Source organism: Zonotrichia leucophrys, chromosome 15 (genome assembly GCF_028769735.1).
Source record: "Zonotrichia leucophrys gambelii isolate GWCS_2022_RI chromosome 15, RI_Zleu_2.0, whole genome shotgun sequence".
Classification (NCBI taxonomy): domain Eukaryota; kingdom Metazoa; phylum Chordata; class Aves; order Passeriformes; family Passerellidae; genus Zonotrichia; species Zonotrichia leucophrys.
The window spans coordinates 11,873,297-11,885,094 of record NC_088185.1 but is presented as its reverse complement, the minus strand read 5'-3'; the positions used below and the strand labels follow the sequence as shown (position 1 = coordinate 11,885,094).

Here is an 11,798-nt window from a genome sequence, read left to right as displayed (position 1 = left end):
GCCGCATGCGCGCAGCGGGCCCGCACTAGGCCGCGCTCCGCCCGCCGCCGCTGCCGCCGGGCCGCGCTCCGCTCTCCGGGCGCCGCCGCCGTCCCCCGCCCGCCGCCGCGATGATGATGATGGCGCTGAGCAAGACGTTCGGGCAGAAGCCCGTCAAGTTCCAGCTGGAGGAGGACGGCGAGTTCTACATGATCGGCTCCGAGGTGCGGCCCGGGCGGGAGCCGGGCCCGCGCCGGGGAGTGCGGGGGCTGGGCCGGGCCGAGGGGTGCGGGAGCCGCGCTCAGGGCGGGCGAGGGGCGGAGGAGAACCCTGGCGGGAGGGAGCGGCCTTCCGGCCCCGCGGGTTCCCTGTGCCCCGGTGGGCGCTGCCCGAGGGCCTCGGCCGTGCTGGGGGGACGGGAGGGATCAGTGCTGCCATGAGGGCGGCCCCGGGACCCGCTCGGATCCTCCCCGATCGCAGCCTGAGGCCCCGCTCCCGATCAGCGAGGAGAATTTCTGGGCACAGTTGTTGAGGGGTTCGGGGTATTTCACACGCGGCGAGGCAACGAATCGCACACCTTTGGGAGCCTTAGGGCTCAGGAACAGCACCCAAATCAGGCAGGGCAGCTCCTTCTGCCTTGTGCACTGTGTGGTCAGCAAACACCGGCGGGCAGAGTTTGAGCAGCCCAGAGTCTGTGCTGGCCCGTGCTGGGAGGGGTTGAGCCTCCCTGACAAAGAGCCTCATTCAAGCAAGAAACACTGGCCCTGTAGCACCAGGGAAACAGCTGAAAACGGGAAAAAATGTTCTAGCCCCCAGCTTGATGCACAAAAGGGATTATTGGCTAAGTTTGACTGCCAGCTCTGTGGGTTGAGCACAGACTGAACACCCCTCACGCTCTCATGTGAAATGTAGAGTTTGAAAGCAAACTGTACCTGCAGTCAGGTGAGCTGTGAGATTGCCATACCAGGTACATGGAGAAGGAAAAGAGTTATCTTTTTTATCGACCATTAATTCCTGTCTGTTGATGAGCACTGTAGAGTGAAAGATATAGCTAAATCTAAGATCAAGAAAGAGTCTTATCAAACAAGGAATAAAAATCTTGTTGTGTGGCAGTCTTCCAGTGTCGTGGCAATCTAAAAGTTTGATTTCAGAGTCTAGAAATGGTTGTGTTGGTCAGCAAGGCCTGCTGTAGCTTTCAGCACAGGTGAGGATCTTATGGCAGGAGGAACAGAACTGCTTTACAGATGGTAAGTAAATCTGAAAGAAGACTATTGGCAGCAATCACGTTTTTGATGTTCAAAGGGTTTAAAACAAAATACAAGTCTATGGGCATTTGCTGTAGTCAAATAATGTCTAGATGATAGGGAGGTTCAAAGTAAAAATAATGTGTCAGAGAGCTGAGTATCTGGTTTAGTTTAATTCCAACTGAGCCTTGCACATTGATTTGGAAACTGAAGTAAAGAAGAGGTGGGTTGTTCAAAAATACATACAAATGAATGGAGTGTTTTCCTATTAAATTTCCTATTATCAGTGGATGGGAGTTTTTTTGGATCTAGTGAAGTGAGATAGCACCAGTGAAATAAGTGCTGATAAAAATTTTGTTTTCTGCATTGCCAGAAAAACCACGGCAATGCTATTTGATGCCAAACACAGCACAAAAACACCCAATTGAGAGGTCCTTTTTATCACTAAAAAGAGCTGAATTTCTTCCAGCTTCTGCTGAAACTCTCCAAAATGGAATAAAGGCCACATGTGCACTTCTCTCCTGGCAGGTGGGGAACTACTTGCGCATGTTCCGGGGCTCCCTGTACAAGAGGTACCCCTCGCTCTGGAGGCGCCTGGCCACCGTGGAGGAAAGGAAGAAGATTGTGGCCTCTTCACATGGTGAGAAGATGAGTAGACATTCCCAGTAATGTTTATTGAAAATTTTTGCCTTGAAAAACTGTTCTGGTGATTCAGAGGCTTGTGCACCTTGAGGGCTCTGTGAATCACTTGAGATTGCCCCGGTGATGGAGCACCCTGCAGTGGTGGCACTGGTGGCTCCTGGCTCAGCCTGGCAACAGATAGCACCTGATCAAAAACGTTCTGAAATGGAAACATCCATCATGGCTACGTTCATCACAAAGCAAAAGCCACGTCTCCAAATCAATACAATATTTCAGAAGAGATTTTTTGTAGACTAAGAGAGATGTCTTTGTCTCTCTCATCAAATAGGCAGGAGCGTTGTAAGGGTGCCCCATTTAAGATGTGCATCTTTGCTTAACTTTGCTTCTGGCAGGGACTGGATGTTTGTGCCTGCCAGAACTTGTGGTGTGGTGCTACTGATGTGACTGCTACAGGGAGAATATTGGTATTGCTTTTGTTGAGGGACTGATAGCAAGCAGTTAAATTTCTTAGCGATATGACTTCTTGTATGTTCTGTAGACTAAAGCATAATAAAAATAATGGTTTACTCTGGGCTTATGTCTCTTTCCTCCAAATATCTTGCTGACCTCTTGCTTTCATTTTTCCCCCAACAGAAAACCAGCGGTCTCACAGTCCCCGAAGATGTAAGTCTCATCTGTGTGTTATTCTTAGCTGTGCTAGAGGAAGGATGTCCACTGTGACCTTTGGTGCTATTGCAATAATATTAATGTTTAATCCTCTTCCTCTGATCTCTGTCTGTGGTCGCCCTAATTGTGCCTCCCAATCCCATGGCTAGCTCTCCTTTCTCAGAACATTAGCAGGACTCTCCAGTGCAGATGGTCTCTGTCATTCAGCAAGAGCTGTCCTGAGCTGTCTCCTCTTTCCCCAAATCTTTAACAGCTTTTCTATCAATCCTTGATCACTATTTGTGACCTTTAAGTCCACTGAGCGTTGATTGTTTTCTGGGCCTTGTAAATATCTACAGGAAGATGAAGCCCAAAGGACACTTGTATCTCTGTGCTAGTCCCTCCTGCAGTGACAGGGAGGGTTTGTCACTATGTAGCCTGTCAGTGCTACAGTGCTATGTAGCCCTTTCCCTGTTAATTATTGCCATGTTTCCTGGTAATAGATCATGGCTACACAACATTAGCCACCAGCGTGACGCTGCTGAAGGCCTCTGAAGTGGAAGAGATCTTGGATGGAAATGATGAGAAGTACAAGGCAGTGTCCATCAGCACAGAACCTCCTACCTACCTCAGGTAAGCAGTGTTGGTGAGGCCAGGCTCAGAACAGAGCTGCCTGGGAGGTGTCAGCTGGGGCAGGCAGCACCAGGAGTTCCATAAGCCCAGGCTGTTGTGCAGGGCTTGTTTGGCAGTCTGCATTCAGTATTTGCAGTGCTGGGCAAATGGGGATCTCCAGAGTGTAAGGATTGGGTTACTGCCCACATAAAACAGGAAGAAAAATCTAAGTGTTTGTTGATACAACTTCTTTTGCAATTACTGCATTCCATCTGTAACAGATGTTTTACGGAATGCTCTCTGCACATACTGCCTTTTGAGGACCTTGCATTTCTCAGCAGTCCTTTTGTAAAGTATAGACAGAAAATCCAAATATGAATCTAGTATTTATAAAGGTGCACCTGGATTCATATCTGATGGATATTTGTGAGCTGGAGGATGGCCTTCCAAGAGGAACATTCCTGGTGGGACAGTAATGTTGATAGTCCCAGAATAAAAAAAAAATAGCAGGAACTTGTAATAGCACTGAAAGTTTAAAATGACAGTGGTGCTGAGGGCCTGCAGGTTAACATCCAGTCTCCTTCAGAGAACAGAAGGCAAAGAGGAACAACCAGTGGGTGCCAACCCTGCCCAACAGCTCTCATCACCTGGACGCCGTGCCCTGCTCCACAACCATCAACAGGAACCGCATGGGCAGGGATAAGAAGAGAACATTCCCTCTGTGGTAAGACAGCTCCCTGCTTCTGGAAAGTGGCAATAGCTACCAAAATGACATGCTGCCAGGGGAGTACTGATGAGTTCATGTAATGTTGTGATTCATCCCCAGCTGACAAAAGACCTACAGGTCATTAATCTTAGTTAAATTGTGTGTCCTGAGGCTCTGTGTTACAGTAGCCATCCATGGCTCAGAGTGGAGGCTTTCCTTTTGTCAGGAAAATGGTTCATTCTTTTCCTGATGAGTTCCTTCTACTTCCTGCTGATTTGCTGAGCAGTTGTCATTTGAGAAGCCTGCAGCCCCTCTTTGTGAAGGACAGGCTGCTTCTCACTGACATGTACCAGTAACTTTGATCTAGTTTGTTTAGTGGAAAATGCTGCTGAAGCTCTTGACTAAGGTTTTTTCCATTATTAAACTTAAGGCAACCAAGATAAATCTAATCCTAGAAAACTTGTTTTATTTGCAGGAGTGTGTTATGATAGATGTAATTAAAGGTGATGAACTGGTATTGGTTGCCACAGCCCTGTAAGCTTGCATTGAGGAGTACAGATCAGGGAGTTGGAGTGTGGGGATTGCTTCCAACAAATGTTGCCTTCCCTCTATGGATGCCAGATGTGTCATGTGCTCATTGCATATACTGTGTTGCTGCTCTCCACCTCAGCTTTGATGACCATGACCCAGCAGTGATCCATGAGAATGCATCCCAGCCAGAGGTTCTGGTTCCAATCAGGCTGGATATGGAAATTGATGGGCAGAAACTCCGAGATGCATTTACGTGGAACATGAATGGTACGTAGCAGGGAGAGGTTCCTGAGGCTGGAGAGATAAAGCTGTGTCCATCACCAAATGTCCTTGCCCCATACAGACAAAGCTTTAAAGCTCTCCCACTCTGGACTGTATTCAGTGCTTGCATCCCTTAGCAAATGCTCTGCCACTTCCATGGGTTGCAGCCATTCCTGGACACATGTAGTCTGAAGAGTTTAACTGGCAGATTCTCCTGAGCCAGTTCATCAGCTCAGTGGTCTGAGAGTGCTCTGTTAGCTGAGGTTAATGGCTGTGGCTTCTTTGGCTCCACTACCATGGAGCAGGTAAAGAAGGCTGGAAGTCCCTGTATCAGTGTGTCTGCTACAAAACACCCTTTTGCTTTTAAAAGGTAATGCATTTGGGATTCCCTTTGTCACCTTGCCCTGTGGGATTTTGTGTGTTCTGTCTGGCAGATGTTAATTTCTAAGGAAGTTTACAGTGTTCATTCTTGTTCTGTAACAGAAAAGCTGATGACCCCAGAAATGTTCTCGGAGATTCTTTGTGATGACCTGGATTTGAATCCTCTGACCTTTGTCCCTGCTATTGCATCTGCCATCCGACAGCAGATCGAGTCCTACCCCACTGACAGCATCCTGGAGGATCAGTCAGACCAACGAGTGATTATTAAGGTAACACAGGAAGGCAGCAGAATGAGAGCTGAACCATTTGGCTTTCTCCAGTTATGTTACAGGGGACTAAGAGTACAAAAGAACAAAGGAGCTCTTAATTCCAGTCCTCCAACCAGATTCCCCTTTTCCTTTGTATTGGGAACAGAACTAAAGGTGATAGATGATTAAACATCTGTGTGCCCAGCTTCCGAAGTGGTGAAATAATTTAGTTAAAGCATTGCCATGTTCTTTTGGAAGAGCTGAACCTTGGTGAGCAATGCTGAGTTGTCTTCATGCTACTGAAATGAAGAATTCAGTTAAGGAACTCTGCAGATGAACTAGGAGGAGTTACTGCTCTGTTCTCTCAGCCTCTGCCTCGTCAGTTCAATCACCTTGGACAAACCTTTGTGAAAGTGGAAACAAATAACCTGTGTCTTCCCTTCTCTCCAGCTGAACATCCATGTAGGAAACATCTCCCTCGTAGACCAGTTTGAGTGGGACATGTCAGAGAAGGAGAACTCACCAGAGAAGTTTGCCTTGAAGCTGTGCTCAGAGCTGGGCCTGGGCGGGGAGTTTGTCACAACCATTGCCTACAGCATCAGGGGACAGCTGAGCTGGCACCAGAAGACCTATGCCTTCAGGTACTGAGCTGCCACCTCCTTGTGTGCCTCTGGGGGTCTTTGTACTTCATGGGCATCTGCATCAATGCTGACCTGATTAGGAAGGTTTTGTTTGAAATTAGTCCTTATGGCTTGCATCCATTCTGTCCATCTTAACAATTTTTTGTGCTTGTGCCTAAATATCTTTTCCTGATGGGTCTAATACATTTCAGGACCAAATGTTGATGAAATGTCAGCTTCTGTTGACAGAATTAATTAACAGGGATAGTCCCTCTTCTAATGTAAGGTCATGATGAGCCCCAGATACGTTTTTTGTTTTGTTGGCTTTGCCTAACTTGGGCCATCCACTGTTTCAAGCTTTGGTTGTTTGAACTTGGGCTGATGAAAACTGTACCTCTCTCCCCAGGCTGATGTCAGAGGTGGGTTGATCACAGGCCCTTCTCACAGCTGGAATGCAGCATTGTCAGGTTTCATTAGTCAGCCATTAATTTGTCTCCTAAATGGCTTCCAGTTGTGCTGTGCAGCGTTCTGTGAGTTCCTGCACTGATGTTATCCACAGCACAGTGCTGAGTCTGCAGCTCTAACAGTCCTTTAATGTACACTCTGAGGTCTGGTGACCTCAGGTCATGGTGACAGTCAGGGAAGTTTAAGAGTTGAGCAGATGCTGTGTTTGCAGAGGAGGGAATGGTGCTGTTGACACCAGTTTTGTAGGGGTCAGTTCAAGGAAGCAGCCCAGGGAAACGTGCCCAGCCCTGCCCTACCTCAGGCAGAGGACAGGGAGTAGCTGGAGTGGGAGTAAGCAAAGAGGAGCTGGAGACTGTGGGGAAGCTGGCTGCTGCCATGAGCTCTGCTCCTTCCTGCTCCATCCAAAGGGCTCCTGTCTGCTCAGCCTTCAGTGACAAATAGAGCCTGATCTGCTCTGCCCTAGTTGTTCTTGCACTGGTCTCTGGGTACAGTTTTTATCCTGCCAGTCTTTCACAGCAACTGCCTGGTTCTAAAGTGATCCCCAGAGTGATTCATATTAGAGAGGGACCCTTTAGCACGTGTGAATTAAACTCTGAATTAAGTTGTTACAATGTGTGTCCATCCTGCTGATGTCCCTTGGAAGGTGGGAGGTGCCTTCTACCTTTCCCTCCACAACCTTGGACTGATACTTGCAGTTTTGGCTTGGGACTACATCCAACAACAGCAACAGAGCAGTGGGGTGGGCAATGCTGAGAAGTGATGGGAAATTGCAGGGTGTAGGTGAGAACCTGACACATGTTGTGCTGCAGCACTGCCTGCATTGTGAAGTGTCTGTCCCTCCTGCCTCTGCTTCTCCATGTACTGCAGGTATCCAAGAAGTCATCTGTGTATTGTTGGCTCTTGGGAGTGGAGTTCATTTCTCCCTTTGCTTCTGCTCAGTCACTGGAACTTGCAGCAAGGAGGTTTTAGTCAGTGCTGCCCAGGCTCATGTTAATGCCAGCTTCACTATTGTCTCTAAATACATATGTTGGGCCATGGTACCAAAGGGTGCTTCCTCTTAGGGGTAGTTCAGACAGGCAGATTTCAGGCCTTCTCACTGTTGCAGTATTGCAAGAGGGAGAACAAAAAGCTAAAAAAGGAACCCCACCAGAACAAAGTACACAGACATGAGCTGTTCAGAGAGAAAAAACCACCTAATTGAAACCTCGTTTATTTTTGTCATAGTACAAACATGTCCTCCTCTTCCCTTTTTTCTTCTAGCAAAGGAGTACTTTTGAAACCTTATAGTGATTAATAATATTTGGGTTCTGTGGTTGGTTAGTTCCTGAATTTCCAAACCACAGGAGTGGTGGTTGCTCCAAAATCATTCCATTGATGTAAGGAAAGGGTCTGCTTTAGATGTATCAAAAGAACTTTAATATCTCAAGGGATTGGGGATTTTGAGAAGTCATGTGTCTCTTAATCATCTGAGGGAGAGGTGAAACTGTCTTTTAGTTGATGAAAGCCAGGGCACTTTTTTCAGCTGGGCTGCTCTGTGCAAAACAAGGAGAGCCTGCAGAGCAGTGGCAGGGCAGGACTGGAGGCACACAGGTGGCTGCTGCTGCCTGTGGGGTTTTCAGGGCCAGTGTGGGCTGGGATGTTCCCTCCTGTGTGCTGAGTGTTTCTGGTGGCAGCACACAGCACCTCCCAGCCAGGTTTGCCTTTGGGACCTGAGTGATGGCACAGGTTCTCCCACTCACCAACCCTCGTGCCTGAGGAGTCACCTTTCCCAAAGTGACATCTCCCTGCTTTGTTGGTGTGCCCCTGGCACTGCCTGAGGCCAGGAGCCTGAGCAGAGGCAGTGCCCTGCTCTTCTGGGACCCCTGAAAGGCAGCTGACAGTGCCTTTCAGCCATCCCTGGCAGCAGCATTTTCCTCCTCATCAGGGAAAACAATGGAGGAGGAGCTGTCTTAGTGTAGAGGTTGGGAGATAAAGAAGGATTTTTCAGTTTCTCGCTGATTCTTTGCTAAAGAAATGTGGTGTCTGAGTTGCCTTGCTGTTAGGTTATGCATGAGTCCAGCTTTCCATCCCCTGTTGAATTCAGTGAATGCTCAGTGTCAGGCAGAGATCATGCTATCACTAACAAACCCCCAGTTAATATCTAATTTTGCCTGGAATGTGTGGCAATCTAGGACTAAGATGAAATTCCTGGGTTTAAGTGTTGTTTAGTGGATGGCAGCAGTACTGGAAGTAGATTTGATTAAAGCTTCCTCCCTGGATCAGATAGCAAAAGGCCTGGATTATTTTTTCATGGTAGAATTACTTTGAAGACTTGTTATTTTAGATTATTAGCTTTGATGCAGATGTTGTGTGTTCCCATGATGATTAGCATTTGAGTTCTTTCCTGAGGGAGTGAGAGGGCTGAAATCCTGTGTAGGGGTGCACGTCCCTGGGGAGGGGGCAGGATGTGTGTGCACACCTGTCCCAGGGCTCCTCTCACACACACACACACTTGTGCAGCTCAGGCTGAGGCACTTTGGAGAATTCAAAGCAAACATTTACATTCCGAGGCTCCTCTATATTTATGCTGGGCTTCCGGCTCCACTGTCAATATTTGGGAAGCTACTCTTGGTCAATTCCTGTTGACTTTTACTGGAAAGCAGCTAGTGAGGCAGTAAATATTTTGTGCATGTGATAATACAGCTGGTCAGGGCAGAGGAGTCTCTGAGGAACAGATCCTGTGATTTGGGGCACAGCCTGGTGTTTCATTGCTTGTTAGCCACAGCAGGTCCTAAAAGACTGCTCTTTCCCGTGTCAGGCTCCCAAGAAAGGCAGATTTTTGCCAGGGAAGAGCTGTCAGGGGTGTGCTAGGCAAACCACAGCTAGGAAGTGAGAGCTGCAGCACAGCCAGGCTGGACAGGGAGCCCTGGGAACAGTCGCAGCTCCTGGGCTCTGCTGGGAGAAGCACTGCCAGGACTGAGGGACTGGGAGGGGCTGTGCCTTTTGGGGTTGTCACATCCCTGCCAGCCTGGGTGGGAAAGAATTGCAGGTCCAGCACAAATCCCTCTGCAGTGGTGGCTGGAGATGGGTGTAGCTGCTTTCCCAGGAACTCCAGGCTCCACAAGGGTGGAACCAGGAGCCTGTGGTGAACTCCAGGGACCCAGACTGTACTGAGCAGAGCAAAGAAGGAATGCTGAATGATGCTGTGTTGTCCCTGGGCTGGTGACCCAGGGGGAGCTCTGTGCCCACTGATGGGTGTTGTTTTGCTGCCCTGCCCTGCAGTGAGAACCCTCTGCCCACCGTGGAGATCGCGATTCGCAACACGGGGGACGCTGACCAGTGGTGCCCTCTCCTGGAAACCCTCACAGACGCTGAGATGGAGAAGAAGATCAGAGACCAGGACAGGAACACAAGGTACTGCCACTGCTTTGGACACTTCTCTTGGCCTGTCCCTTGGACAGAAGCTCCAAGCTGGGATGTTTGTCTTTCCCTACTGAGAGCTAACTGGCAGGACGTCAGCCATGCTCACAACAGAAGCTTTAGCTTCAGGGTATTCAGCTGTCATCACCTTCCTCCACAAACATTGAAATGTCTGCTCTACCATCTCCTGCTTGCAGGAAGTTTCCTTTTTTTTTTTTTTAACCCATTTTTGTCTTTTCCTTGGGTTTTTTGCTTGTCCAGGGGAGTTGTGTGTATAGGAAGGCATGAATCAAACATATTGGAATTTCATACACTGTCGTGCTCCTGAGAATCCTGCCACAAAGCTTCCTTTTATGTAATGTAAAGTTCAATTTGATGTAGCAATGGGCAAGCTCCCAGCTCTAGCCTGAGTGATGCCAACCTGTTTGCCAGCACAGGGAGCACTGTGTGAATCCAGGAGAAGCTCTGCTCACCTGCAAAGTGATGTTTGACAAGCAGTTGACCGCTTGCACCTACTTGATGAAATTCTTCCTGGCAGATATGAAGGAATAGCTTGTATCTCTCCAAGAGATACATTGTGGAAACAGTAAATATTCAGCTCTTTCCCAGGATGTTTTTTTAACTGCTGATTAACAGTAGCACAGTCATTTTGTGTATCAGCTGTGCTGACTGAAGAGTTTACAGTAGCAGTCGGTTCAATCCAAGTTAATGAGCAAAGTGCCCTAGCAGCTGTTAGTGAAAGCAGTGTCCTTGCCTTATCACCGGGGCACTCTCAGGTGACTGGGGAGTTCTGTCTGGGAATAAGCCTGTCTACAAAGCTGTGCAGGTTTGGTCAGACTGCCGTGTCTGTAACGTGCACTCACTGTACCTCTCTCTCTCCCTCAGGCGCATGAGACGTTTGGCCAATACTGCTCCAGCCTGGTAACCCTCCTGTTGTGACACTGGTGCTCTTCCTACAGACTTTAGCCCTATTCCTCTCCCCAGATGGATCTAGAATTGGCAGGGGTCTTTCTGTCTCTGAAGGGGACACACATTCCACTTGCCACGAGTTCCCAGTACTGCTGACTTCTGCCCCCTCCACGCCAGTGCCACGTCCCCAGAGCGCTGAGCGAGCAGCGCGACCCAGCTGGGACCCGTGGCAGGTGCTGGAGCCCTTCTATACCTGTGTGTGGACAGTGGAAAGATTCTTTTGTATAGGTGCAATGTGCACTCCTAGGACAACTTTTTAAATAAAAGGAATGCATACAATGTAGGCTGAGTTCAGTCAGTTTGCATGGACAGTGAATGTCACCATGTTGTGTGCTGTTCTGGTAACTGAGGGTGACAGGGCCTAATATTAATTCTGAACACTCACATGCATTCATTTTTCCTGGGTGCTTTACTTCAACAGGTACAACAGCCAAAACCTTTTGGTGCAGGGGAAAGTGAGGAGGAGATTTAGAACTAGAAGCAGCAAACAATTCTCTAAGGATTGGTCTGTTACCAGACTTGGCACAGTCTGTAATGACCTCAGAGGGGTTCAGCTGGTTTACTCCACAAGGTAGAACAATTTAACTGAAATCACAGATTTAAGAGTCATTTCTGTCAGATGTCAGCCTGGTGTGTGGTCAGCCCTGTTTTTTGTGAAGACTGGAAACAGCACAGGCTCTGCACAGGTACAGCAGGTAAAGCCTCCAGTCACTGGGACTGAAGCTCCTCTGCAGCACAAACACTGCCAGCTGCACTGCTCAGAGCACTCAAAGCACACTGGGTGTCATGAATGCCCTTAGCACTGCAGTGTCAGGATTTTGCAACCCAAGAAACAACCTGTCTTTCTCTAGGGAGTTTAAAAACAAAATCCATTGAAATGAGTTTTAAAGAAAAATCCAAGCTGGCTTACAAACTAATTAGAATCTATCTTGCTGTTGAGGTGCCCCATCTCTTTGATGGAGTTCCTACCATTCACTGCCAGAACTGATGAGTCTTGCAAGCAAGGCAGATTTTGCTGGCAGCCTGACAGTCATGTTCAGGCCTTTATGATAAAGCCATAGGTTTTATGATCCTTGCTGATCCACCCACCCTGCTA

At 48.3% G+C, this 11,798-nt stretch overlaps 1 protein-coding gene across 1 annotated transcript; it reads left to right on the top strand.

Annotated features, from left to right (window-relative positions):
* The first annotated feature begins 21 nt into the window (after window positions 1-21).
* Window positions 22-10,981, top strand: SMARCB1 (SWI/SNF related, matrix associated, actin dependent regulator of chromatin, subfamily b, member 1). The gene is made up of 10 exons (XM_064727352.1): window positions 22-203; window positions 1,752-1,863; window positions 2,499-2,528; window positions 3,014-3,143; window positions 3,709-3,846; window positions 4,499-4,626; window positions 5,104-5,270; window positions 5,700-5,890; window positions 9,596-9,727; window positions 10,619-10,981. The coding sequence occupies exons 1-10, from the start codon at window positions 111-113 to the stop codon at window positions 10,656-10,658; spliced, it is 1,161 nt and encodes a 386-aa protein (XP_064583422.1). The 5' UTR covers window positions 22-110; the 3' UTR covers window positions 10,659-10,981.
* Window positions 10,982-11,798: the final 817 nt, after the last annotated feature.